A 27,618-nucleotide genomic window follows, 5' to 3' on the forward strand; every position below is an offset into this window, starting at 1 on the left:
GGGGCTCTGAGTGCTGCCTCATGGCTTGTTAAACCCTAACAAGTTTTTCACTTTCCCCTACTTTTGGGACAGGTCCGTATCATGAAGGTCTGTGCCCTGAGGGTAGTTTTTAGGATATCTATCTTGGAGCAGCCTCGATGGGATCTCTGAGGGGTGCTGTGGGTTAATGTTGTGATTCCCAGCGCAGTCCTTTACCCAGGTACCAGGCCTGCCCTAAAGCATTACACAGAGATTTATTAGACCCCATTTGACTTTTCGAAGCAATTTGCAGCACGGGGCTGTAGGTTGCAATAAATTTGAGACCGATGTGAGTTTTCTTGGCCTGTGCAAGCTGCTGGATGCTTTCAAGGGACGTCACGTAGTCGTGTTTTGGCAGGTAGGGACGGTGCTTTAGGTCCTGTGGGTTTCTTTCTAGGATGAGTTCTGTTTGTATCCGAGTGTCAGAAAGCTGCAGAAAGTTATTTATTTGTTTATTATTTATATTTATGCTGTGCAGGAATGAGATGGGAAAGCTTGCCCAGGTGGAAGTGTGGCACTTTGGAGAGCCATAATTGGGGCTAACTGGGGAGATTTGGGGAAAGCCATGCTTCCAGGTTGGCAGGAGGGACCGGAGGCGATTTTGGGAGCCAGATATCATCACTCAGTTGGGATTTGGCTACAGGAGGTGTTTGGGGTGACATTTTGGGGTGACGACAGCGGGGTCGTGCCAGCACGCTGACTCGGGGAGGGCGTTTGCGTTTTGTGTGAGGGCTTGGCCACGCCGGGGTGACACCTGTTAGGGCCAGTTTGGGGCTTTTTGGGGTGTCTTTCCATGATTTGAAACGTGGAGAGGAGCACTTTGGGGGCACCACCTGAGGCGGTGAGGCTCCTTTCGCCTCACACCACAGCCGGGGAGCCCGGCGCTCCGTGTGGGGGCGAGAGGAGGAGACGGAGGAGGGAGGAGACGGAGGAGGAGATGGAGGAGGAGGAGGAGGAACGGGGAGGAGAAGGGGGGGATCCTCGAGGCGGAGCCGGGGCGGGCCGAAGGGGAGGCGGCTGGAAAACAGGCCGCCGCTGGTTCTCGCCTCGCAGTGCCAGGAGCCGCCGCCGCCACCGCAGCCGCGCCGGGAGCAGCGACAAGCGGGGAGGGGAGCCAGGCGCTGAGGCGACCGAGGGCGGCCGGCGAGACCCCCGTCCCCTCCGCTCACCGCTGAGAGAGGTACCCGAGCCCCTCCGCCCTCAGCGGGAGGCTCCTCACCGGCCTCGGGGGCTCCCCTTTCGGGTTGGGGCCGCTGCCCGGCCCCGCTGCTCCCCTCCCGGGTGCCGCCCGCTGCTCCCCTCCGCGGGTAGCCCCCCGCGGCTGAGGTGGCCCCGGAGGGGGACAGAGCACGGCCCCCGGCCTGTTTCACCCCCCCTCTGCTCCCCAAAAAGCCCCCAAAATGTGCTGAGGTGGGCAGGAGGCGGCTGGGGGGGGCGGCTTTAGCCCTCTTTTGGGGAGGCTGAGGGGAAGCAGGTTGGGGACGCAGAGCTGGGACAAGTGGCAGCGCATCCCTCTGAGGTGTCTTTCTTGTCTTCTTCTTCTTCTTTTCATCTTTCTCTCCCTGTGTGTTTATGTCAGCGGACAGCCTGCACGGGATCCGTGTCGCTCCATGCCTCTGCTTCCCCTGCCTCGGCGGCTGAGGCGATGACAGGCGAGCGAAGGTTCGGTGGGGAAGGCAAGGGCGAGCTGACATCTCGGTGTAAAATCATGAGCCACGAAGGCTCACAGCCCACCGGTGTGCCGTGTGCCGTCTTTACACGGAGCTGTTACGCTACCCGGGGCAGTCTGTTAAGGTCCGGTGTTTTCGGGCACATCCATCGACGCCTGGGGATCTGTCAGGTCGCTGTGGTGGAGCAGGAATTAGCCCCGGACACGCAGGAGTGAAATGTGTGAAGGCAGTTGTCACCAAACCTGGCCTCAAAACAAAGCTTTTTTTGCAGTTGACATCCTTCATCCCAGCAATGCAGCTGCTCCGCTTGATCCTTGCTGTCTGAGCACCCCAAAAAATCCCGCCCTTATTCTATAGGCACGCTGCTTCAAAATCAGTTTAAAGTCCAATGTAAAGAGAGGGCTGAGGCCAGCTGTAATTACCCTGCTGTATTAGATGCAAACATGAGCTTTATGTAAAAGCGAAACCGTATGTATCAGCTAATACACATCCACTTCGCGATCCTGCACAAACAGAGTTGTGTCCAGGGCTCTGTCCTCAGCTCACCCTGCTGATCCCTTTTGCCTCAGCCCCTATGACACAGTCGGGTTCCCGGAGTTACGAGGCAGGTTTAGTGGAGGACACGGAACCAGCCTGCGAACATTGCTGCCTTGTGGAAGAACGCTGTGTGTTTTACAGTCTTTTACAGATGTTGCCTTATTGACTTACTGATAACATTTGGCTCTCCTAGGTCCTTTTCCCTTTTCAAACTGTTAGCCGAACACGAGCTAATCTTTTGCGGCACTCCTGTGGAACAGATGTGTGGTGCTTTTCAGTGAGTAGCAAGGTTCATAGTTTCGGCTGGTTTAGCCCTTAAGAAAGACAAAACCTGATTTTTCCCTCGTCCCCCTGTTCTGCCCTTTGTGGAGTGGGAAACAGATACAGACAAATACTGAGCTGGCAAAAAAATAAGGAGAGTCTTTGGTCTGACTTAGTGCCTGGATCCGAATCATTGCATCGCTGCTCAAGTATTTACATGGGCATCTTCGGGGTCAGAGGAGCAACGAGCTGGTATTTTGGCCCAACTGTGTGTGGAAATTGCCTGGAGATCTGGGTCTTTAAGTCCCGAAAATGGCAGCTGATCTTGGGCACTGTTGTCTTTTATAATCCTTCTGAATCCTTGGGCTCAGCAAAGCCCAAGCTGGACTGTTTTGTGCCACACTTTCTTGAAATGGTGGGGTGTGTTGCTGGAGCACCAGAAACACACAGCGTGTGTCCTGGGAGCCCCTGCCCTCATCTCTTCTGCTGCTGAAAGCAGTCCTGGGTAGCCCTCTGTGGTTTTCAGTTGAAGGGCTGTGCCTCTTCCAAAAAAATCTCTGCTGTGTCTTTCCCACCAAGATGTGTCAGAGAGCTGTCACAAGTTGACTGTGGAGTCTTTGCAACACATCTTTTCCTGTGGTGGTGAAATCTCAGGCAACCTGGTGGGCATGGAGAAGTTGAGGCAGAGTTTGAAAAGCTACATCCTCATAAGCAGAAGGATGCAGCTTATGGGCTCCCTACAGGACACTTTGGTCTAAAAGGTATGGATCCAGCTCTTAATACTCGTGTCCACCTCAGCCTCCACTGCTGGTAGCATGATTTGGAGTTTTTGCAACGTGTAGTAGGCTCCTGCCTTTGAAATCTGGAGGGGTATTCCTACACGTCCTGTGTTCCCGCTGCTTACTGTGAAAGTGGAGCAGTGTTTCCTTTAAACCCCGGGGACTGGGTTATAGCGCTTCATGGTTTTTGTGACTGTCTTCCCAGAGAAAAATAATCCCTTCTAATGAAATCTAAGGCTCTCCATTTAATTTCCTGCTGGCCCAAACGAAGGTCTAAGGAGAATGGCAATGCTGACTTCTGAAGTATGTAGATTTACTTTGTGTGATTGGGTTGTACTGAGAAGAAACAGAAATTATTTTCTCTGTGCCTTTGACAAGTATTAAAATACAGCCCGTTGTATTTCACAACTCTAACTGCTGTCTCCTTCTCTCAGTAACCATAATTAACCGACCAGAAAATGGAAAAATGTAGAAATACCCTTTCCCAGTGGCTACAAGCATCAGTCCTGTCTAGAAGTTAATGAAGTCAAGCCTATGAAAATTAAATAACTGAGTTGTTTGCTTCTGTTGGTAAGCTAAAAAGTTGTGTCAGAGTGGTAAATAATGAAGAAGTACAAAGGCTACCTCTTGGAAATGAAGCGGGTGGCGATGAATTTGAACTCTTTGTTCTCAAGAAAGTGGCTGAACTGTCTGGATAAAGGGTCTATCCTGCTCTGCGTTGGTGCAGAAATGAATCTGTAGGGTGGGAGGATGATGGCAACCCACCACGTAGTCCCCTGGTGAGCAAGGTGGGAGCTGGGTTTTGAATCCCCTTGCACAGTCATCATGCTGGCTGCTCTGCAATGAGGGGGCAGGAGTGTAGCCACAAATCAACAAACGCAAGCGAGCCCTTGTGTTGTGGGCTCCCGAGAAGTCAGCTGCCTAACGAGTTGTGGCATCCCCAAACGGCGTGCCATTTCCACAGCGTGTCCTCACGTTCCTGCTGAGGGTGCGTGGAAGTTCTGAGTCGCTTTGATGATGCACCCAGTTACCCTCCGCTCTCGTCGAGGAGCTGGCTTGGATGCGTCCAGGTATTCCTTGCTCTGCGCAGAGGGCACGCAGGGGTACGCGCAGCTGGGGTTACAAATCTTTGCTTTTTTGAAATCCGATGTTTCGGTGGTTCCTTTTATTTTCTGAATAAATTCCAGAAATGCTGTGGGTGGGAGTACGAGCTACTTAGAAAATCAGACTTCCTGGGGACTCGGCTGAGCACCAGTGCTCAGCTGAGCCCGTGTGGTTCAGCTCCTCCCTGTTACCTCCCGAGGATCCGCTGCAACCTGTAATAAAGCCTCCTGAGATTTAACCTGACACATGCAGTTGTCTTTCCTGGAGCAGGCTATCGTCAGTGTGGTTTTAGCAGTCTTCTTCTTCAGCTGTGTGAGGTGCGTGCTTTTTTAAGGAGTTCATGGCAATGTTCTTCACCTTCACCTGACCAGAGCACACTCATCACGTCGCCAAAACGCCCGGCTGTGCCACCAGGGTTTGGCTGAGCTCTCCGGTCATCGTTTGGGAAGAAAAGGCATCGGGTACAGGAGCCAGCACTCATGAGGAACCCTGGGGTAGGACTGCAGGCTGGAGGGACAGTGCTGGTGGTGGGGCAGCGCTTTGCTGCCCACCCTGGCTGCAGAGAACACAGCAGGCAGGGGTTTTGCAGGATGAACCTGGCCCTAACATGATGCAGATGCATGGTGTGTGTAGAAACACAGAGTATCTTGAGTCAGAAGGGGTCCACAAGGATCATCGAGTCCAATGCCTGATGTACCGGTGACTTTTTTTCCTCTGGAGATCTTCAAATTCAGTGGATTTTTAAAAAGTGGTGTTTCTTAGGTGAATTTCAATTAAGCCTTTTGGTTTAAGTGCAGTTCTGTGCCGCTGGAGTTTTTCTTTTATGACTTCTTCGGGCCAGAGACGCGGAGGTTGTAAGGATGGAAGCAGCGGGGAGTTCTGGCACTGAGGAAGGCTGCCGTGAAGGTGGTGAGGTGAGCAGGAACGAACAGCAAGAGGGGATCAAAACACCTTTCCCAGCTCCTCACGCTGGAGTTTGATCCCCGAGCTGTTGCAGAGCGGTTCTCTGCGACTGCGCCGCTCTTTAAGATTTTCTGCAAGTCCAGGGAAAACAACACGCCTATTGTTAGTGCTTTCGGATCCCTCCAAATTGTGGCGTCTGGGAACTTGCCGGGTCTGAGCGAGACAGACCTCGCAGCCCTGGAGTAGGGATTTGCACAGAGCTTTGGTTGTCGCATGCTCTGTCTTCAGGGCCTTCGCCCACGTCGTCCTCGGAGGCGATTTGCAGCTCACTTTTGGGAGCAGGAGGTCGCAGCTGGAGGCCACGGAGCAGGTCGGTGGCAGGCTGGAGGTTGCAGTCAGCCAGGCAGATTCGCCGCTGTGGGAAGTCCAGAGAGCTGAACTGACGTAAATAAAGCTGATTTCAGGAGTCTTTGGTTGAAAAAAAACCCAAACATTTATTTAATAGCTCTTGAAAGAACTGCAAAGTCTTTCTAATGGCTTGAAACTTTCGTTCAGATCTTTTTTTTTAAACCCGCTGAGCTCAAAGGCAGGAACTACCTGTTAAGAAGTCAGAAAATGTTTGTTCTCCGGGCTGATGAAATAGAGAGGTAGGTCGGTTCTGAACAATGGGTAGTTATTTATTCTTTTCTTCATAGCTCATTATTCAGCATAATGGTGGATTTTTTTATTTTTTTTTTTTTAAAGCGTGCTCTCCAGATTTAGCTGAATGGCATTTAACAGCGTAGGTTGCTGGCATGCTTGGAATGACTCAAATATTGGACAGGATATGATGATGTTTGCACACTTTGAGGAGAGAAAAGGAAGAAAAAGCTTTGGTGTGGATCATTTCCGTTGTGAAATACCTGCTCAAGTATCCAGAGAACACCTTGCTGGAAGCTAGGCAGGGAGTCCCGGCCTATCCCTAAGCTGCCTGTTGCATAGAAAGGAATGTTTGCTTTGCCTTTGTAACACCTCTGTTCAATTTAATCCATTCTGCAGGGGCAGGTGGGGAATGCTGGAGTGCCAGGCTTTTCCTCCAGACCTCGTCCAGGTGTAACTTCCTCGTGTTTCTGCTGGACACACAGCCACTGATTCTGAAACGGAACTCAAAATTCCCCAGTCCCACGGGCGTGCGTGTTCCAGGATGTAGGTGTAACCTCCTGCTTTGATCTCCTATCTTCTTCGAACAGGATTTTCTTTTTTTGGCCACGGTCACAGTTGTGGTCCCAGAGGACCCTGCCAGGAAGACGTGCATCATTAAAGTGTCTGCCGAGCCTTTGGTTGAACTCCCGACAAGCGCAGACCCTTTCGACAAGTTGCTGGAAGGAGCACGATTTTGCAAGACGCTGGCACTTGAGCAGTGAAACTGCATCGAGATATTTTCACTGCGCTGTCCTATCTCTGTCTGCTTATTTCCTCTCTTGCACAAGTGCTCTCCACCCCCGGCGGGGCACGGTCTCACGGCTGGCTTCCAGAAATTGAAGGCTGGTGAAGGGCTTGGTCCTCTTCTTGCTTGTCTCGCTGCTGTGACCGTGGACGAGAGATCCTGAGCAGGGATCCCACCCCACTGACAAAGCCTTGTACGCCCCCCTGCCTCGCTGCTGAAGCTGATAGCTCCAGCTCTAACCCTGAGATAAAGGTCAGTGCTTTGGGGCTTGCAGTTTACAGTCTGCTGCCCGGATTGTCTGATCTCCCAGAACACTATGTGCCATTAATTAACGCTTGCAGAAACACAGTGCTTCCAGTAATGCAGCAGACTAAATTAAACCTCTCTTTTATAGTCGTGGGGAGCTCGCACCATTGCTCCGGTGATACAACAGCATCTGGTGCCTCTGCCTGGGCTTGGAAGAGAACCTGTGTGTGACAAGGGGCTTCGGAGCACGGGGTCATTGCTCTTTTTGTCCCCTGGGGTGGGATCCACGTGCGGTGTGGCAGGAGGCTGGGAGGGGATCTGGAGTTTTGGTGAGAGCACTGCCTAAAACCAGCTTTGCTCTCAGCAGCTGGCTGCTGGGCTAAGCTGGAAGGAAGCACTGGAGATCGAAGATCTTGGGGAGGACCAAAAGGAAAGTGCTAAGTAGGTGTTTCTGCGTGGAAAGGTGAGGCAGGTGGGGTTTCTCATGCCAGGCTCCCAGCCGAGCACGGGGACTGGCAGTGCTGGAGGGGAGAGGAATCCGTAATGCTAAGCAGGTGATCTGTGAGGGTTTTTTGTTGTTAGAAGCACAGACGTTTTGCTCCGAGCTTCCTGAAACATGAAAGGGATCCGGTCCTGAAGATAACTGTGAAAATATTCCAGAGGAAGAGGAGGAACAGCAGAACGACCCAAGAAAAAAAAAAAAAAAAAAAAAAGAGCGCTCCTCTGACTGCAGGGAGAAGTGTAAAGGAGGCAAAATGGGAGGAAAAAATGCAGATGGGCTCGTGGTAACAAGCGTCCCCGTGCTGTGAGATGCAGGAGAGGCACTCAGCTGCGAGCTGTCTCGCTGGGAGGGCTGTGCTGGGCAGCTCCTCTGCACACACGTGTCCTGGAGGAGCCGGTGGCGTGTGCTCTCTCTGTGCCGTTCCTCCAGGAACGGAGCGAGAGGTTAGCACGTGGGAACGGGCAGCTGCTGCTCACAGCACCTCTCATTTCTCTGGCATACCCGACGGGGATGTTAGGAAATAATTCGGAGAGCTCTCCTGCTCTGGGGCTGCTGCTGTGTGCTGCTGTCGTATTTCTGGTACGAGCAAAGAGCCGCAGGGCCGGAAGGGCCCTTAATAAATTGTCTAATCTGACCTTCTGCCCCAGGGCTGGGTCACATCTAGCTAAACTTTCCCAGCAGATGTTTGTCCAACACAGTTCTTAAAAGCCTCCCGTGATGGGTTTTCCCCATCCTCCCTGGGCGATCCTGTGAAGTCCTTCATTGTTCTTGCCGTTACTGAGATTTTCCTAGTTTCTGCTTCTTTTCGCTGACCTTTTGTTGTTGCCCTTTTTGTTTTTGTACAGCGAGCGTTGCTCAGTCGCCTCCTTGCAGATCTGTGGCCAGGCTGTGGCTGCCTCTCGCCTGCAGTGCTGCATCTGGCACCTGCCAGGCACACGTGGCTCTCACATGCAGACTTCAGGACACGATGGATTCCTTCGTTTTCATTCTGGCAGCTGCACAGATAACACGTTTTGTCCTGAAAGCTTTCCTTAACGGGTTTACATCTCTCCCACCCACTGTAAAAACAGGGCGCATGCTTTTCTAGCACATAAGTTTCCCAGGGAAAAGATCCCTGGGATGTTCACCAGCTGGCCCAGAACAGCGCCTCTCCATCGGAGGGTGAAGGTCCTTGCCAGCTGCTATCACCAAGGCTTTCCCCACGATGAGGAGTTTGCAGTTTGGGCAACGGGGCTCTCCTGATCCTGACCTCCCCGCTCTAGTTCACGAGTGACCTTCTGTGCTCGCAGCCTGCCGTGGTTACACACAGTACATCTGATCTGTAGGTACTGTCTCTGTGTTTCTGTGAAGGTTTTTCTTGCATTTGCAGAGCTGTTTACGGGTGGCTCTGCAGATTGTTCTGAGAGGAGAGGTAATACTCAAACGGAAAACAGGACAGAAAATACAGGGGATAAGCGTTAGAAGCATTCCTAACAAAGGTAAGCTGGGTAATGTCAGCCACAATTAAAAGAGCCATCAGGCATCTGCCTGAGAGTTGCTTGATAATTATAATTTTAGGGAAATGATTCCGAGTGGCTGTTGTGTGACAGAGCCAGATATCGTGGTCGTTTTGGGTGAAGTGTGTTTGGGTCTTTCTGCTCACAGGTGGGCAGATGTTGAGACTACACAAAGCACTGGAGTTTGCATTCGTTGGTCTTGCTGTACACCAGAGCTGTATTTCTTTTGTCAGGTTTTATAGGGTTTGTTTTTCAGGATACTCAGAGGAAAGTACTGGTTTCATCTGAACTGTGTCTTACCTGCTTCACTTTGTGGAGTGCTTCACTTTTTGGAGGGAGCAAATAACTTGCCTGTGTGTATTGTTGCAGTCACCTTCTCTAGATCCTTTAACACCTCTTACACTTTTCAGTGGGAGAGAGTAGGAGGCATGTAAAAAAGGGATGTCTGCGTACAGGGAGCCTTCGTCCTGAGACACATGAGGATGCTAACACCAAAATGAAGGCTGGTTTGGACAGGTCTGAAATCCCTCTTGGCATCAACTCACATTTATTGCAGTAGAAAGAGCAGGTAGGGAGGAGTAATCTTGATTTTAATTTTTTGTTTGTTTTGTTTAAACCATCACTACATACCTTTTTTGAACTCCCCCCTGTTTTCTTGCAGAGCTTTTGTAGAATAACTCCTGTAATGTGATTCTCCAGTGTCTCTTGTTCTGTTTCAAAGAGCAGTGATAGCTCTAGTGTTTTCTTTCCTGCTCTTTTTCTCCCTTAATTACAGATAAAGAGAACTTCAATCATGTGGAAAGTATTTTATTAACAGCTTTTGAGTCTAAAGCACTTGTTAACAGTGAGCAGGTGTACGGTGCTGTAGGCTGTTGTGCAGAATCCCATGCTCCGTGTTTCTTCATAACGATTTTTTAGAGTTTTAGAATAAAGTTATTGGGGAGTGCAGCTAAATTGGATGGTTCCCCAGACGCAGGCTCCTTGGTGCCACTTCCCTGAGCTCCTGCCTACTCCTGTTCCTGGTACGGAGCAATACGGGGCTGGCTTTCATCGCTGCAGGGACACACCGATTCCTGTTCACCTTACTGTCCGCCAGGATCCCAACGTGCTTTTGGAAGAGCCAGTACGTTCCCAGTTTGTATTGAAAATGGGTTTTCTCCGTTTCAGGTGCAGGACTTGATATTTGTATTTCTCAGCTCTATAAGGTTTCCTTCAACCCCTTTCTCCAGCTGGCTGGGCAGTCCTGCCCTCCGCTGTATTTACTCCAGTGTGGTGTTGTCCCTTTGAGCTCAGTTCTCCAACCAAATTTTAACCACCTTGTATTCCACCCACACCGCCTGTATCTTCCCAATTTGTGGGGACAGGTTAAGTGTCTCTAGGACAGCCGTTCTTTTCAAGATCTGCTAAAGAGAGAGACACTTAAAAAGAGGAAAAATTGTGTTCAAATTAACCTATGTGGGGCTTTTCTATATGGAAAGGGTGCTGGAAGAAATGGGGCCTGAAGTGAAAGTGTATGGGAATCTTAGAAATGCTTCTTGATCTCTTTTTCTTCGTTGATAAGCCAATGGTCTCTTGTTAGTTCCATCCTGATAGCTTATTTTTAAGTAGTGATTAAAACGAGTGTCCAACTTGGAAGAGCCAAACTGAATTTTTCCTGCTGTATGTCGGAAGGAGGCTTCCTTCAGACTGTGACCTGCCTGCTTGCCTGGGCTGGTCTGTTCTTTAGAACATACCTGGCTCAAATGGATCCAGCTTTATCTCATACCTGGTGTTTTTTAATTTCTGTGACTTCTCGTTGTCCTCCCCAAGATTCTCTCCAATCCCCTTTAAAAAAACAACGAACATTTTAGTCTCACAGCAGTGAGCAAGTAAGGGCAAAACCATGCAGGTAGAGCTGACTGCTTTTCACAGATCATCACTGCAGGCTGAAGGTTGCCTTAATGCAGCTGTGAAACCTTGTTGAACCTCACAATTATACCGTGACCCTCAAAACTGCAGAGCCTTTTCTGGAGTTTTGCTACCCAAGAAGTTGCTCCCCCTTGTTGCATCTGTACCTGTGGTTTCTCTGAAGCATTTCCTCTTGTTGATGTTGGACCAGTGTGTCAAAAGCGTTTGGAAATCTGAACCTGTACCCCATCATGCTTGCAGATCCTCCCAGCTCTGAATCATCTCTTGGTTTTATGTCCATGCATTCCAGTCTATCAACCAGATTGGTAATGAAAATATTGCACAGCTCTTCTGCCTGGCTGGACCCGCTTTCCAGTGCCCTCCCAGTTAGATATGAAACCCTTGATAATTACGCTCTGAGAACTATGTTGTCAAGCAGCCATTTTATCATGATTGCATCTAGTTCATGTTTTCTTAGCTGGATCTTTCGGGAATGTCATGTGGAACGGTGTCAGAGTTAATAAAGATTGCGTATCCGAATATCCTTATCGCTTCTGCACAGGCACACAATTTTTTCCTGCTGATGTATGTATCCTTTATTATTCCATAGATTTGGGAAGATAAAAGGGGCCTTACAGGTGGTGAGATTTGCCCTCGTCCCCACTAAAAGCTGAAATGTGTGAGCCGTGCCAGATTTATCAGGACTTTCATAACGGGACAGTTGCCATATGACAGCTCCAGGAGATCAAGAGGAAACAATCGTGATGTGTTTATGGGTCCCAAACAAAATAAAACAATTACCTGAGTCCAGCCTTCAAAGCAGCCTTTGAACGAACCCCAACCCTCTTTCTGCAGGGGCTGGAAAAATAAAGAACGTGTCTAATCTGTACCAGCTATCAGCCAACTGTTATCTGTGCCTACGTGCTGTTACTCAGATCTCGTTAGCCGTCTAATTGGATAATAGGCAGTACACTTCACAACTACATAAGTATATTAAACTTAATCTGCTTTGGAGCTGGGAGGGGAAGATATGCTTGGTGACAAATGGACACAAGAGGCTGGACAGGGGTGGAAATGTGGCTCTCTGTGCCCATCACTTCGTTTTCGGGAGCTTTATGGGGCAGAGGCTCTGTGGTTTTAGTCTTTACATTAATATTTGAGTCCCACAGCAGAGCTGCAACACTTTCAAACTTTGCCCATGTTAGCTGGGCAGCTTCACATTGAAAAGCAGGGTTGCTCTAGCTGTTAAATCCCTTTCAGAGGTGTCTTAATAACGCGTGAAGGATGATTTCATCTCTGGTTTTAAATCCAACATGCCGTAACAGAGACACATCCTATGCATGCGTGGCACACCTGGGCTTTGCAGCAGGTTCCTCGTCCTAAAGATTATTCCAGCATTTGAAGGAGATGCAGAATGGACAGAAAGCTTTCATGCCTGGTTCTATAAATGGAAAACTCTGCTATTATGGAAATACTTTTCCCTTTCCTTCCTGAGAAGGCGCAGTTACTGCCTTCACCTGCTTTAAAACTTCTGAAGTGGATCGACTCTTTTCAAAGGCATAGCTAAAGCAGCCAGACTCTTGTAAAAGATGCGTGTTTATATTTTCCCAGCAGCTAGCTTATTTGTTGAAGGACGGGCGGATATGAGCACATTTCATCAGTTGTCACCACCTAGTCCGTATTCCCAGGAGAAGGTATTTGCAGGGGACATGTCAGGGTACAGAAGGCTCATCCACCAAGGGGATCTTGATCTCAAGGGACTGGGAAAACGACTGTGTGAAACATGCACTGTGCAAATGTTTTCTGGCTTCCCTTGGGATGGATCGAGAGTTTTGACACAACGCTCCAGTTAAGCCCAGCTTCTGTCCCTGTATCTTGAGCGAGGTGCCTGGGGCTTTTCATTTATAGCCTGCTTGCCTCATCGAAGAAGCATCTTCAGCTTTTCATGCTGTCTGACATCCATCGGTAGTAGGCAGAGAAGATGGAACTAAACCTCTTTTTCATTGTCTTGAGCAAATCTAAACCCTCTGAAGTGTGTTTATCACCCAGCAGCTCAATCACCAGCTGGGCTGAGTAGCTGGTGGTTCATTTATCTGAGAGGTCTGGAGGACTCTGTGATGCTTTCTGTCTTGACATCCGTGTTGTTTTTGGCCAGCAAGAGTTAAGAGTTCAGCACTTATCCGTGTGAGGAAACTGCTCCCCTGTCAAGTAGGATGTGAATTGCGAGCATACTGGCTATCCTGTGGAAAATGTTATTACATAACAAAAACCGTAAATTGCCTTTATTTTGGATGAAGGGGAGAGATTGTACAGGAGTTGCTCTGCTCCATTTCTGTGCAGCCAGGCTCCCAAGCCACCAGTTTTTCGGATGAACGAGGGAATAGCTGTTAAATGCAGAAATGTTTGATAGTTATCCACACCTGATATAGTGCCTGAATTAAGAGCATGGACAGCAGGGAAAATGTTTTATTATTATTATCATTATTTTTTCTTTTTTTTTTTCCAGAGTAATTCACATCCTAGCATCTAAATGACTTGGAAAGGCTCCAGAGACAGTCCAGGTCCTTGCTTTGACCCCATAGAAACCCATCCTAGCGAGGCAGTGGTGGTAGGTAGCTACAGGTGACTGTTCCTGGGATGCCTGGGATGAGTTTCAGGCTGAGGCATCCAGAAGAGGTGAGTTAGGGTGATCTGTTGGAGATGGCCTCCCCAAAGTGTCAAATGAGGTTGGGATAACAACATCCACTGATCATCCTTTTCTTCCCCATCCTTATCTGCTGTGCACTGCAGTAAACTCCCATTCCCAATCCATCACCAACTTTGAGTTGGGCTTGACGTCAACCTTCACTTATTAAAGGCTGAAGAATGTGCCATCGTGTGCAGTTGATAAGGGAATTCCGAAATGAACCTGGATATTAAGCTGTCAATGACCTTTTCCCTTCAGCTTTAGGTGGAAAAAAATTAATGGCATAGGCATTTTCCTCCTCCTGTGTGGGCAGTCTCTAGACATGCCCTGCACTTTCAGAGCTGTTTCTCAAGCCCAAAACAAGCCTTTTGGCGGTCCTGCCTGCTGCAGTTCAAGCCCACGTGCAGTAACTTGTCCATCAAAAGCCGAACACCTGCTCGGATGGTCATTAGTGTCTTCTGTACAAAATGTTTCAGACCCCAAACCTGACACATGACAGTGTGTGCTTTCAAGGAGATGAGGTTTTGAGGTTTGTGATGCTTCTTAGTTCTTGGGGGGCTTCAGCACTATTTTAAATTTCCTGAGCCCAGGTCATCGAACATCTTGTGTCTAGAGTCAAGGCCTGGGCTGTGACGGACAGGTCCCTGGAAAGCTGTGCAAAGATCCTCCTGTCTCTCAAAAACAGCGGCCTCGATTTCAGAAAGGGACATTGTGAGCGAGGAGAACAACTTTCAGATCACATGTACCCAGCAAGTACTTTTCTTTCGCTAGGAAGACTTGTTGGAGAATGTTAATTGAGGCCCTTTTTAAAAGAAGGAGCCTTTGCTTCCTTCCCAAGTTTTCAAAACAAATTTTCCAAATACAGAGCCTATGTTTCATTCAAGTGTAAATCCTTTCTCTTTAACCTGGAAGTTATCCCAGAAAAAAAAAAAAAAAAACACCATCCATTCACTGCAAGACAGACCCTCGTGGTTGCGGTGGAAAAAATGAAGTGGATCAAATTGTCCAAACAGGAAGGCAATTAAGAAAAGACTTTGCTCAGTGAGTTTAAATGGTCTTCCTTCAAACTCGACTTTATATCTCGGTTGCTTCTGAAGCACAACACAATAGCTGAAGTGTCTGCTAAATTTAGCAATGACAATTTTTTCTTGCCAACCTGCCCGCCTATCTGGAGGCTGTATGTGTTTCAGCATGCAGCTATGGGATGGATGCGAAAAGTGATTTGAAATTCATTGGCTTGTTATCTCTTCCGACTTCCACGCTGCTCAATAGTCCTGTTGGGTATCTAATACCTTACACTAATCCCTTTTCATTTGAGGGCGTTAATCGAAGAGCTTTTTTTGGCACAGCTAGGTGCTAGTGCTGCTCTACATGTGCTGAAGTTGAAGTATGGAGAGGATGAAGCGTGACATGCTAAAAGAAATGAGCCCCCATCTGAAAACATTGAAATTTTACTGTATTCTTAGCAGCGTATGGCTAGGCTTGTTATTCTGTTACCCCAGTTACACAGGAAGGCTGTGGAAGAACAGATCAAACACCAGTGTACCCGTTCCTGGTCTCAACTGTTTACCACATGACAAGTCTTCCTGCTGTGTGAAAACTCCTCTAGATCTAAAATATCTGTCTTTTTTTTTTCTCTGCCTGTGCTGTGTAGTTTTTTTCATTTTGAGCAACACTTTATCTTTATTTTGTAGTGGTTTGGGATGCGGTTTGCTGAAGAAGAGCCATGCAACCCACATTTCTTTTTCTTTCAGTAAAATGTCTTGGTCGAGGAAGAAATGTTTTCGGATTCAGGTGTGTCAGGAGGAACGACAGGCGCCTTGCAGAAGGGATGATCCATCCGCTGTGTGCATCCCGTAGCAATTCGGGCTGCAGCTGCCTGCAGGGCATTTGGTAACCTCAAAGCACAGGAACCTGGCTGGAAGATGTGTTCTGTCGGAGTTTCCAGACAAAATTGCATCCTTGGGGTTTGTTTGCAGCAAGGTGGAAACAAAGCCCAAGGGGTCAGTGTTGTATTTTTGTCTCTTCCCTCTTCCATCCTCTTTTCCTTGTCTTTCACCAGCTGTTTCTCCAGCAGGGATGTGAGACGTAGCAGTCACTGACTTCAGTGGGTACTTGTGGGTGACCTGAATGCAGACAGTGTTTAGGGAGGAGAACGTCTGTGCTTTTGAGCTGAAACATGAATAACATCAGAACATTTAAGCTGTCATATGCAAAACCCCCCAGTTCAAGGAGCACAGGGGAAACACTTTCATCTTCAAGGCGATTCTCTGGTGGGCACAGATCTCAGAAAGCCGCTGAGCCGGCCACGACCCAGACGTCATCAAGATCTAAGGACAAGTTTCCCAGCCTGATTTCCCCTGCCTTGGGGCTCCCGTCTGATGTGTGAGCGTGTCTGTGCAGAGAGCAGGACGGGGAAAGCTGCGCGTATCGCAGCGTGCTGGAGCCAGCCCTGCTCGTGCCTGCTGTCTCAGGGCTGGAGCACTGTCGTTTGCATTTGACTTTCCAGCAAATTACAGCCCGGGAGAAGAAGTCCCCTCGATACAGCTCCACCTGGAGAGGCACACGTCTCCTGGACTCCTGTCAAGTCTCTTCCAGGCTGAATTCAATCCAGTTGCTTTGGGAGTAAATCAGCGCGGTGCTTGGCTTTTCTAATTTCTGGTTCTCATCCCCTAGTGTCTCTCCTGCATTATTTGATGATTTTCCCTGTGGCTTGAATGGTAAAGATGTGGTAACTGCTCGGGGATGGCTTGAAATCAAAGATTCAGCGTGGGTGTTGCTTTCAAATAGAGAATAAATGATGCTATTTAGAGAGCCGTGCTGCTATTTCAGGGCAGTTTGTTAGGTCTGGATTCTGAGAAGTGGTGAGAAAATATAATTGCTTTTGGGCTAGCGTGTCTCATATGGTGTGTCCTGAAATGATCCTCATGTACACATCGAGTTGGAACTGAGTACTGAGCCTCTCTGCATGCTGACTCCTTCCCAGTCTCACCCTCCTATTACGCAGGATGGGAGGAGAAGGAGAAGATGCCTGTTGAAACTTTGCTCCCAAGCTTGCTGCAATGAGCTTAAAACACCAAACCACAAAGAATTCCCAAATGTAATAGGGACAGCAGTGTTTATTTGACTGAGACCCCATTGTGTTCTGAGTTGTGCAAACACGGGCATGTTTCCTATTTAATTAAGGCCGGTTTTATCAATTACGTTTCCCAAACAATTGCAGAGAGAAGGAGGGTAGCAGAGATAAGATCGCACGGTTATGCCGATGGGATGGGGTACAGCTCTTTTTGGCAGCCAGAGCACAAGTTCTGCAGGAAACTTGTTTGCAGCATTGTTCTGATCCAGTATGCCAATGGTTTTAGCTTGTTACCTCTTTTTTTTCATACAGTTTACTGCCTCTCTTGTCTTCCTTTTACAGTCTGAGCACCAAGCCTTGCTTTGCCGGGAAGCGTAGCGGTGCGGATGCCTGCCAATACCGAGTGTGAGTGAGGAGCTGGAAACACGGGGCAGATTCCCAGCACTGGGGCAGCCAGAGCTTGGCAGGCTTGTGGGTCGGTATTGACGCCCCGAGTTAACTTTGCATGAGGAATACAAGAGAGCAAAGTGCTGGCACATGGTGCAGGGCTGACCAGTTTGGGTCTGGTTGTTACTGGGCCCGGTTAGCTCAAGAGCTCTGTTCCTGAGCTGTTAACCCTCTGCGTCAGCCGAGGCCAACGTAGCCAAACTGCTTCTTGCTGTGCTGGTTTAGGTTCCAGCCAGCTCACGGTGTTGCTAAGTCCCTGATTGCCTGTATTATGCAGAAACACAACGTTTTCTACCCCAGATGCAAGAATTTGTGGCTGGGTCATGATTTCTATCGCCAGGGTTAAGGCAGGATTATCCTGTCCCATGCAGCAGGTCAAATACCTCTCAGGTGTCCCTATTTTCTCCAGCTTCTCCTGACGTGGTAGAAGAGTGTTCTGGCAGTGTAAGCTCTCCCCGGTGATGGAGCAGGTGTTGTGGGATGTCTTCGAGGTTGGCGGACCCTTGTACTCATCTCCGTGTCCTCCCAAAATAAAGGGCTTGCTGGCGTGCCAGCTGCGGCACAAGTTTCTGTCTTTGGGGGATTTCTGGAGCAGAGGATTTACTGGATTTGCTGTTGTGCAAGGAGCATGCCAAAGCTGTGCTCTCTGTCACTGCTCCGACACTCCATTTAACTGTCCTGTGCAATGCTGTAGCCTCTGGCACGCGAACCACAGCGCTGCAGTGCTGTGATCTCGGCAACTGTGTGGGCAGGAGAAGCTCCACGGCCCAGACCGCGTGGCGCAGGGCATTCATTGTCTCAGCAGCAGACGATCTGCCCAGCTCCGTGTGACCACAGAAGCTGCAGTAAAGGGAGGAGGGAAGGCTGAAGGTGGAGGAAATCATCCACTTCTTAGTTTTCTCCCCACACTGTAGGTGAAGATGCCGACCCACTGGCCAGGCTGCCTTCAACCAGGCTGCAGAGGAGCCTTTTGAGGAGAAGGTCAAGAGAGCCTGCTCCCTGCTCAGCATCTCGGAGCTGGCTGTGCCTCCTCTAGTCCCACGGTGCCCTTGAGCCAGAGGAACAAGCCTGAGAATCAGCCACAGGCCAGCCAATTATTTTGATTTCTTTTCTTTTCTTTTCCCTCGCATGAGAAGGGTTGGAAGAAGACATAATGGCGTGTTTTATCAGAGAGCTTTAAATGGGGTGATTCATTCCCCGTGTTCTTGGCGTGACGCTCTTTTTTGGATATCCTCGCGGTTCTCTTAGTGCCAAGCGCTGTATGGAAGTGCCCCGTGGCAGACAACCTGCTCTGCCCATATGCTGGCTTTAAAAAAAAAAGCACCTCATAATGGGAAGCCTTTATACCACATGCCAAGATGCTTTGGGCTTGTTAAATTATCTTTTGCTTGTCAACAACTACCCGACTGAAAAAGCAGCCTGGGTGCGAATTGCTTCTGAGCGAGTTCATTTGACTCGGGGGGTATTTGCAAGCACTGAAACAAGTTGGATCACGGGCGTAAAAACACGCGGTGCTTCCCTGATCAAAACCACAACCGGTGACCCTTTACAAAATACCTTTAACCTTTCAGAAGCGCAGAGAGATTTGCCCAGTTAGCAGGTTTGCGAGGAGTGGAGGAGGCTTGCTGGGGCAGGTGCTTCTGGAAGCCGCTTGGTGTGTTACTGGGACACTTGTTGCAGCTGGTACAAGCTGAGTATTGATGTATTGAATATTGTATGGGTGCAACAAGAGCAAGCATCCTGCCATCCTCCTTTGCCTGAAGTCAGCATTGCTCAGCGGGGTTCTCTGGCTGCAGCAGGATTCCCCCTGGGCTCATTAATCATGTGCAGTGCTCTGTGCTCCTCAACAGGTTTGTTTCTAAAGCCAGCACTGGGGCTCCAAGCGGCACTGAGAGCTCTGCTCCCTGCCCGCTCCATCCTTGCTGGCTTCTTGTCTCAAATTGTCCTCCCAGCCCGCTCCCCTGCCAGCTCTGCAAGTCACCTCTGGCCTGGGAGCGATGGGAACGGGAGCTGGTGGCTCCTCGCAGCGCTTCTCTTTGTCTCGAATTATTACAGATTCTGTTCTTTTCTCATCTCCTGCTGTCCCTGGGCTGCTGCTCCGGTCATGCTGAGATTTGGACACTAGCTATTTGCGTCTTTCCTTGCAACACAGCTTCAAATTAGCTTTGTCTGCTCAGAAAATCAGGTGCCCAGTGCCTGTAAGCTAGCAAAAGGTCTTACCACAGAGCCTCTTTCACCATCTTTGCTGATTCAGAGCTCATTTTAAAATGTCTGATTTGATGGTTCATTCTTTCTCCCCTATGTTTTTCCTGGTTAATGACGTTACAGTGAGAGGCTAAGGGGACAGCTGTCTTGGATCACATGGGAAATACTGTTTTGCAGAAGATTTTTGCTGTTGGGGTGAAGAACTTCAACATTTCTGCTCCAGTTCCAAGGCCAGCAGTGTAGGACCACGAAGCGGTGCTGCTGTTGGAGCCTGCGGAAGGTCTGACGGCCTCAGCTCAGACATCCAGCAGCTTCAGGCTGTTTCTCATTCATTGCTGGCGAGGTTTTTTTACAGAAGTGGGTCAGGGTTATCATCCTGATATGACATACATGGGTAAAATGACTTGCTGAAGGTCCCACAGACCATCAGTGGTCACACCAGGGGTAGGAGCCCATTATTTGTGGGGTGTGCACTGAAGAAGCACGGCTTCTTCTCAGCTCACGAAGAGGAAATATGAGAGTACGGCCCCATTTCTGCCTGTCCTGTGGGGAGGTGATGTTTCTGGGGATGGTGGTGGAGGGACAGGGAGCTGCAGAGGCGGTGGAGGTGCAAGGAGCCCGTGTTGGTGGCAGTCCTGCTTGGAGCAGGAGCCTGTCGGAGGCTGCTTTTGGGGGAGTTTTGGTGAGTTTCGGTGAGCTGCTGCTACAGCCTCCTCTGCCTGCCCACGCTTGGCAGCTGCCAGCGAAAGAAACCAAACAGCAGGACTGGTCTGGGGCTGAGCGACTTGTTCCAGCTACCCACATCCAGCTGGCAACCTTGTTCAGCCTAAAACCCCAAAATGTACAAAGCCTGAGCGTGGGGATGCCGAGGAAACACCGCTCTGCGGGCTCCTTCAGCCCAGCAGCAGGAGGCGGCTTCCCAGCATGTCACCACGAATTAACCTTGATCTCAGCGGTGCTGTCACAGGTTTACGAGCTTGGGAAGCTCCCCGGTACGTACGTGGATGGCCGAGGACCATTCTCCTGCTCCTGCAGCTCTCCGGGTAGCTGAGTAAACGGGGTGTGCCTGCATCCGCTGCAGCAAGCCTCCTGTTGCGCCGCAGATGCGAGCTTGCTGGGCTGGTGTTTGCACAACCGTGGCAAAAAGTGTTTTTAACAGCAGCCCGCTTCGTGCACGCACGCATCCGAGTGACGTGGAGTGCTTTGGTTCATTTACTAATTCTCCTGCCTGCTGTTGAAAGGCTGCTCGTGCTTAACCCGTGCTGGTGTAGATGCTGAAAGGGATCGGGAGCGAGTTTGGCAGGCAACCTGCCGGATTAAGAAAGAGCAGGGAGGGGGAAAGAAGAAAGAGAAGGATCTCCCAGTTTGACATATTTACAGCCCGGAGAGCTGGGAAAGAGCATGCCGAAGTAACAGGCAGCAGGGATTAATGTGCTTGCTTCTGAGAAGGCTGATGAAAGGAGAAAAGAGGGAGAAGTTACAAAATGCCTGTTTGCTGTGCTGGGAGCCAGGGAGAGCACAGCTAGAGGCGACAGGCAGCGCTGAGGCAAGCACAAAAACCTCCTCCCTCTTCTTTTCTGAGCCCCTCGGTCTGCTCTGGCCTCACTGATGCCCAGTGGGCAGCCGGGGTCTGAAGTCTGCAAAGGTGCTGCAGGAGATAAAAGCGCTCCAGCTAGAACGATCCCTCCAAGCACTTCTCCCTCAGCTTAAAAAGCATCTCGGAGATAATAATTAATTTTTTTGTTATTGCAGTTAATGAGGTGAAGGCTATGCACTTGCTTGATACAAGTGGAGCTGCGCTGTGCGATGAGTTAAGGGTTTAAATGCTGGCGTGGCTTCATATTTGTGAAATAAAATGCCATTCAGGAAAGCCATTCAGCTTTCGCGTGCGGGCTCTTCTCGCAGTGCTTTCAGGTAGCCATTCTGGTGCGTGCCCTTGATGAAATAGTAGGGATTATCACAGCTATTGGGGAAAAAATAATCAAACTCTCAAAATATTTGCTCTTTTTCTTTTTTTTGCAAATCATTTTCTGTTTCCCACGTTGTAGGAGATGCACTGCACTGGGTGCTCCGTGTGATGGATGCTCATTCCTAAATTGAACAGGGGTCACTGGAAGCCACCCGTGTTGCTCTGTCTCTCCAACACCATGCTGCCTGTGCTTACAGACATACAGCTGTGCACGACTGCAGGTTCCCGAGGTGCAAAAGCCAGAAAGTTTTGTCTTGAGCATCGCTCCTGGCCTTCTGCATCATGGGGCAGGAGCACTCCCAACACCACAACCCTATATTCTGGTGGCACTGGGGCATGAACGTCTCTGAGGGATTTGATCCTGATATAAAAGCTTCAAGCAATCTCCTCTCTGTCTTCAGTGGAAAGTGTTTCAACAGCTGATTAGTGTCACTATTAAAAATAGACATCTTATTTCTGTTCTGAATTTGTCTGGCTTCTGCTGTTTGTTGCTCAATCTTGCTTTGTCTCTGGATTAAATTAGTCGTTTGGTGTCAAGTATTCTCTGTTTGTAAACACTTTCAGCCTGTGATCAGAGAACCTGCGTTACAACCACGTGTGTATGCTGTTGTTTAGGTGTCTGATTAAGGACGGTGCTGAATTCCCAGCAAATACAAACCCAGTGGGAGCAGAGTGCTCCTCCTGTTTATTCTGGAGCTGCCTGGGCTGTGTGGTCAGCGGGGAATTTGTGTTGATGGGGCATTTCTCGCTCTCCAGACTGGCTGGAGCTGCTGCTGTGAGGACTGTCAGTTCAGCACTCTGCAGAGGGATGGCAAGTTCAGATGTTGTGGTGAAGAAGGAAAACCAGGTCCTCAGCCTCAGGATAGGATGTGTGAGTAGTCACTGGGTGCCTGTTTGGGACCTGCAGTTCCTCTTAACCTTATTTTAGCTGTCTGAAGCTTTGTCTAGGGCAGTAAGTGTGCTCGTGGCAATCAGAGGTGAAGTGTTGGTGAACTAAGTGGTGCTGAGCACCCCGTGTCTACCCTGTGTGTGTCCCTGGAGGTTTCACTCCAAGGCCAGCTCCTGATCCTAGCTAAGCTGCTGATGGAGGAGGCCTCCGAAAGGTCTGTAAGCTTCTTTTCAGCTTCCCCATTGTCAGACAGATCCGCCTAAAATCTGCTGAATTACCCCTTGGTGGTTTCTCTTCCTCTCCGCCAGCTGACAGGCCGCAGACAGCTGATGCACGTTGGCACCCAGGTAATGAAACGAGACGAGGCCCACCTCGGATTGCCATTATCATCACCCACAGGAGGCTGCAAGCTCCCAGCTCCCAGCTTGTGGGCATAACACAACCTGCTCTGCAATATGAGGCAAAGCCTCAAGGAAGAGGAAGGTCTTTTTTTAGACTAGCCAATCTCAGTGAGAAAAAAAAAGAAAGAAAAAAAGAAAAGAAAAAGCAAACAGCACCACAAACCTTGGAGCACGCAAGCCTTGCTTTCAGTACGTTGCCTTCTGTTACCGCGGCTACGACGAGGGTGTCTGGGTGAGCCAAGAATAGGAGATTTCCTTGAGAAATGTTTGTGTTTATTTTAGTTTTGTATTTTTAAGTTGTCTGAACCTCGGTGACCTCTTTGCTTAAGGATCCTAGAAGAATAGCCTGATCAGAGAGTATTGTTGTAATAAGGAGGGCAGTTGGGAACAGCTGTGTTTCTCTGGCTTCTTCCTTGTGGCCGGCAAGGTTTTGTTGACAAAGTTGGAAAAGAAACCATGAAGTGGATATGCCTCTCAACTTTATCATTTTTTTTGCAGCTGGATTAGAGGTAGAGAAGAGGAGCATGACGTTTGCATCTATGCTATTAGTGGGTTGCCGTTGTCTGTGGGTCCATTGTAATGTAAGTAGGTAGCAGGCACTCCGTGCCAAATGGGATAGATCCAAAATATTTCTGTATTAAAGGGAATTAAATTATTTGCAAAGATTTGTCTGCTGGGAAACAGCAATGGAGCTCAGTTGTTTTCTTTTTTTTTCTTGGGAATGTTTTCAGGGTTTTTTTTAAAGGGATTTTTTGGAATGAAGCAACTGGACTGTAATAAGAGGGGCTGAATGAAGGGTGGTGGCTCCTAAGGAGGCAAGGGCAGAGTGGTGACGGAGACTGAGAAAAGGGAACAGGTCTGGAAGATGAAGTGATGAAAATACCATGAGTAGGGCAAGACGAAAAAGGATCAAAGCTACGTTTTTAAGACAGAAAGATGTGTATGTGTGCTTCTTTTTAGTGGGGTGTAACCTGTCTGTAAGCTGTCTCAATAGAAAGCTGTAAGCAAGACAAAGCAAGGGGGATTTTACTCCTTGTGAAGCTATGATTTAGCATTACACTTGGTTTTGGATGGACATGAAGTAAAATTACAGCCTCGGAGAGATTCACAGCAGAGCAGCTAACACACTCCTTACCCTGTGATTAAAAAAAAAGAAAAGAAAAGAAGAAACACAGTCCTTTTTGGCAATCAAGAAAGAGTCAGAAAGCCGGACTGTCTTTGTGTAAGAGGACCTAGTAATACTCACGGGCTCTGGTGGCTTGGCAAGTACTGAAATCAGGGCAATAAACACAAAAAGAACAAGTGTTTTATGTGCTTATCTGACTTATAACAGCGTGTATAAATGATACTGAAATGAAGTACAGTGGGGATTCATATATTTTTATTGTCTGTTCGTTTCACAATGGAGCATGTGTCTGGTTGGGAAGCCCAAGCTCTTGCTAAATCTTAATTGCCTGCCCCTGCTCATCATACGGTAAAGGCTAATTAAGGGCGGTTTCTAAATCAGGATTCTGTACACACAAAATACCCTGTTATTTTCTCATCTGTCTAGACAGCTCACCTAATCCGGTATTAAGATGCTGAAGCAGGAGGGGAAAACATTTTCTTGAAGCTTTCATGTTGAAGAATTCACATGAGCTTGCCGAAGCTGGGATTAGGAAAGCTGTACTTAAAAAAACTGAGCTACAACTGTTCAGTTCGTACGGAGTGTAGGTGGCAGAAAAGACGTTTCTTTATAGTAGCAATTAAAACACTTGCACCAAAGGGTTGTCTGGAGACTGGCTGAGAAGTGGAGAGCGTTGTTGAATGGGTATGGGTTGAAATAAATCCTGGAGACTTTTTTAGTAAGGGTTAGTTCAGCTGTGAGTTTATACTAGCTCACAGATGGGCAGGTCTGGCCGGGTTAAGATTTATTTCTTCTTGAAGATGACTAGGATCATGTATTAAGGTACTTAATGCTGGAGAGGATGTGAACAGTGGATTACTGTTCAGTATTTCCTATGACACAGTTCTAGAGGACGCCCTCAATTGCGTTGGGTTGTGGTTTTGAAACCACCAAGAGGACATTGATGTTTGCTGAAGGTTTATAGGCTGAAGTCCCCAGGGACGTTCACTCCACCTTCCAACACCTCTTCTCGCAGATAACTCGGGATAGGGCTAGAGGGAATGACCCCTCATCTCTGCGTTTGTGTACATCCCTTGAGGGGTGGCTTTCTCTTTCATATCAACCTCTGACTGGTGAGGATTTAATCCGTATATCATGGAGCAGATCTGGACTAATTGCCGAGGGAGGCCCTTGTTACCTGGAGTGCTGCGTTCCTGGTTATGGCAACCGTTCTGAAAATCCCCTTTCAAAGTGGATTAAGCTAAACAAGAACAGCACTCTGGTCCCAGGTGAGCATTGTCCACAGGAGGAATGAATCGGCCTCAAAGCCAAGCAGAGACAAGTCCTAAGGGAACTGGGAACTTGGCCCATCTCACCAGTTGCTGTAGGAAAGGGGCTTTGCATCCTTTTCCTCTCTTGTCTGTTGATTGCTGAACCTTAGGGAAAAAGTTCTCGCTGCTCCTTTTTCAAAGTATTTTACTGCTTTTAAATCCTGCTCACTTGGAAGTAAGATCAGTGTCTGGTTTGGGCTGCTCACAGCTTTCTGCTTGTGATTCGTGACTCTTGCCATGGACTAGAAAGCATCGAATGCTTGACATGTTTGACTCCAGCTTGGAAATAACTCTCCACAAACCGATGGCTGGCTCCCTGTGACAAATATCTGTTAGCAAAGGTCTGTTGGCCAGGAGATGGAAACGGTGAGATGATTGATGGCATGGCAGGTAGGAGTTTTTAGCGTGGCTGCAGGCAGGGCTGGCTCCCTGACCCTGTTGGGTTGTTCAGCAGTGGCTGGGACATGCTGTGTTGGCAGGAGCAGTTTGCTCTTGCTCTGTGCTAATATCTCCTGCAGGTGAGCACAGATCGAGCTGAAGTTGTTCCAGTTGAAACTAAACATTTTCAAAATGGTTGTCAAGATCACCTGTAGGACCACTTCACTTTTCATACTGCTGCTGAAATCACTCCTGACTGCAGTCTGGTGTCACCTCTGTTATATAAATGCTTTAAGATCCCAGAGTAAAACGGACTCTCCAAATGAAATCACTATTGCTTTGTACTTCATTAGCACGCTGGGTTATATACTGCAATAGTTGGGCAATTTCTCAAGCGCAAAGGTTTGGTTCTTCTCCTGGTGATGCAAGAGAGAAGCAGGAGCTGGCCAGGTGCTGGGAGAGCTGGGGAAGAGTTCAGAAGGAGCACCCAGCAGCTCGGCAAAAGGTAGCAGCAGCATACTGGCTTCTTGGACTTCTCTGCTTTCAGTAAGTGTTGGGAATCTTATGCACACGTTGTCCAAATTGTTAGGCACCAGCTCCTTCCAGGGCTGCTGATTTTGGGGTTACGTTTCTCCTTTACAGACCAGGACCGGTGCCTGGTGGAGTATGGATCTTTGTATGCTGTGTCTTGGTGCTCCTGAGGACAGGTGTGAACTGACCCAGAACCTGATCCCTAGACGGTGACATTTGTGTGTAAAGACATCCTACAGAGGTGATCCTTGATTAAAGAATCACCTTAACGATAAGCTTAGGCCATCCACTAAAATAAGGCAACGGGACCTGAGAATTAACACCATGCACGTTTAAAAAATGCCCTCAAGGATTTTGCCAGGAAGAAAATAGGATGCTGCTTGGAGAAGGAGCTGGGTATGTTGGGTAGGTGGAGGTAAACTTGTTCTAGTCGGGACTGGTATGGGTTTGAAGCTCCTGATGTGGCAGGACAATGCAGGCTCTAGGGGCTGCATCACACAGACGTGAATTTTTGAACTGTCCCCTGTTGGCTCTCATCAGTTGAACCATTTTGTCTGTCTGTACCACTTCTGTAAGGGTTGGTTTTGATATCTGATCTCCGTGCTTTGAGCTAAATCCTCTTTACCTAGTCCCGTAGTTAGGCGATGTGAAGGTTGTGCTTTGTGGTTGCCACAAAGGCAAAGCGGAGCTTCATTACTGTGTTGTGGAGCTTGTCGGCACTGGGTATGTGGTTTTCTTTTTTGTTCTTTCAAAGCCTTTACCACAAAATTGCTGCTTGTGGAGGTTATATAAAGAGATGGGAGTCTGAAAATCCTTTGGCTCCTCTGGAAATAGTCTACATGGTGCAAGAGGGTGGGGATTTCTGGAGTTTCCAGTGGTGGAGCTCCAGGCCAAAAAGCTGTTGCATCCCGATTTGACCTCAGTTATCCTTATGCATCCCGTTTGGAAGGCTGGTTTTGTACACAAGCTCACTTTCTTTCCTGCTGGACATCTATTTTCCAGAGTTCTTTAGGATTTTGAACTGCTGAGGATACGCTTGAGCCGAGTTCCCTCAACGCACTTGTCTGCTTTTTTCCATAGGTTCCTTAGAAAGAGAGCTTGGACGGCATGCAAAGTTGTGAAATATCTGGAGACAGCACGGATGATCCTCTTAGTAGTGGCCTACGGAGAAAACGACAGCCTCGAATAGTAGTTATTGGTGCTGGGCTTGCAGGCCTGTCAGCAGCAAAAGCGCTCTTGGAAAGCGGTTTCACGGATGTAACTATCCTTGAGGCGACTGACCGAATTGGAGGCCGCGTGCAAAGCGTGAAACTTGGTAAGAGCAGCGTTTTCAGAGCAATTAGCTTTTTTTTTTTTCCTCCTAGCAGGCCTTTGTGTTGTTATTAAGTTAATTTGACCCTGGAAACTTGCTTTTCAGTCAGTGTGCACGCCTGAAAGGTTATATGAGGTATGGTTGTGGGTCCTTGGGTTCCTTGCAGGGTGGTTGGATGATCTTCTCAGGGAGGGCTGCTCCAAAACAGACCATATTTCTATAAAATGAAGATCTTACTGATCATGCTCACTCTTACAGGAAGCACTCTGATAAAATAACTGTCTGAAGACGGTTTCCACCAATGTCTTCAGCTTGACTCCTGACTAGGAACAGTCAGAGTATCTCCTGGCCAGCAAATGTCTGTTTCTCTGTGACTTACATGACTTGCAAAGGGACAAGCTCAGAGCTATTCTGTTTCACAAACAGCCCCATTCATTTCCCTAGAACAAATTTACTGTG

General features: G+C 48.6%; 1 protein-coding gene across 4 annotated transcripts in view; it reads left to right on the plus strand.

Annotated features, from left to right (window-relative positions):
- The first annotated feature begins 1,006 nt into the window (after nt 1-1,006).
- Nucleotides 1,007-27,618, plus strand: part of SMOX (spermine oxidase) — a 47,252-nt gene continuing 20,640 nt past the window's right edge. The window contains exons 1-2 of one of the 4 annotated variants that reach the window (XM_068679571.1): nt 1,007-1,198; nt 26,928-27,162. In XM_068679571.1, coding sequence (XP_068535672.1) covers nt 26,955-27,162 — 208 coding nt within the window. In that variant the 5' untranslated portion in view covers nt 1,007-1,198; nt 26,928-26,954. Of the gene's footprint in view, nt 1,199-22,501; nt 22,735-23,000; nt 23,084-26,927; nt 27,163-27,618 lie in introns of those variants that run through there. The other 3 variants (XM_068679572.1, XM_068679573.1, XM_068679574.1) reach the window with 3 other exon arrangements.

The sequence above is a fragment of the Anas acuta genome, chromosome 4 (genome assembly GCF_963932015.1).
Source record: "Anas acuta chromosome 4, bAnaAcu1.1, whole genome shotgun sequence".
NCBI classification, from domain to species: domain Eukaryota; kingdom Metazoa; phylum Chordata; class Aves; order Anseriformes; family Anatidae; genus Anas; species Anas acuta.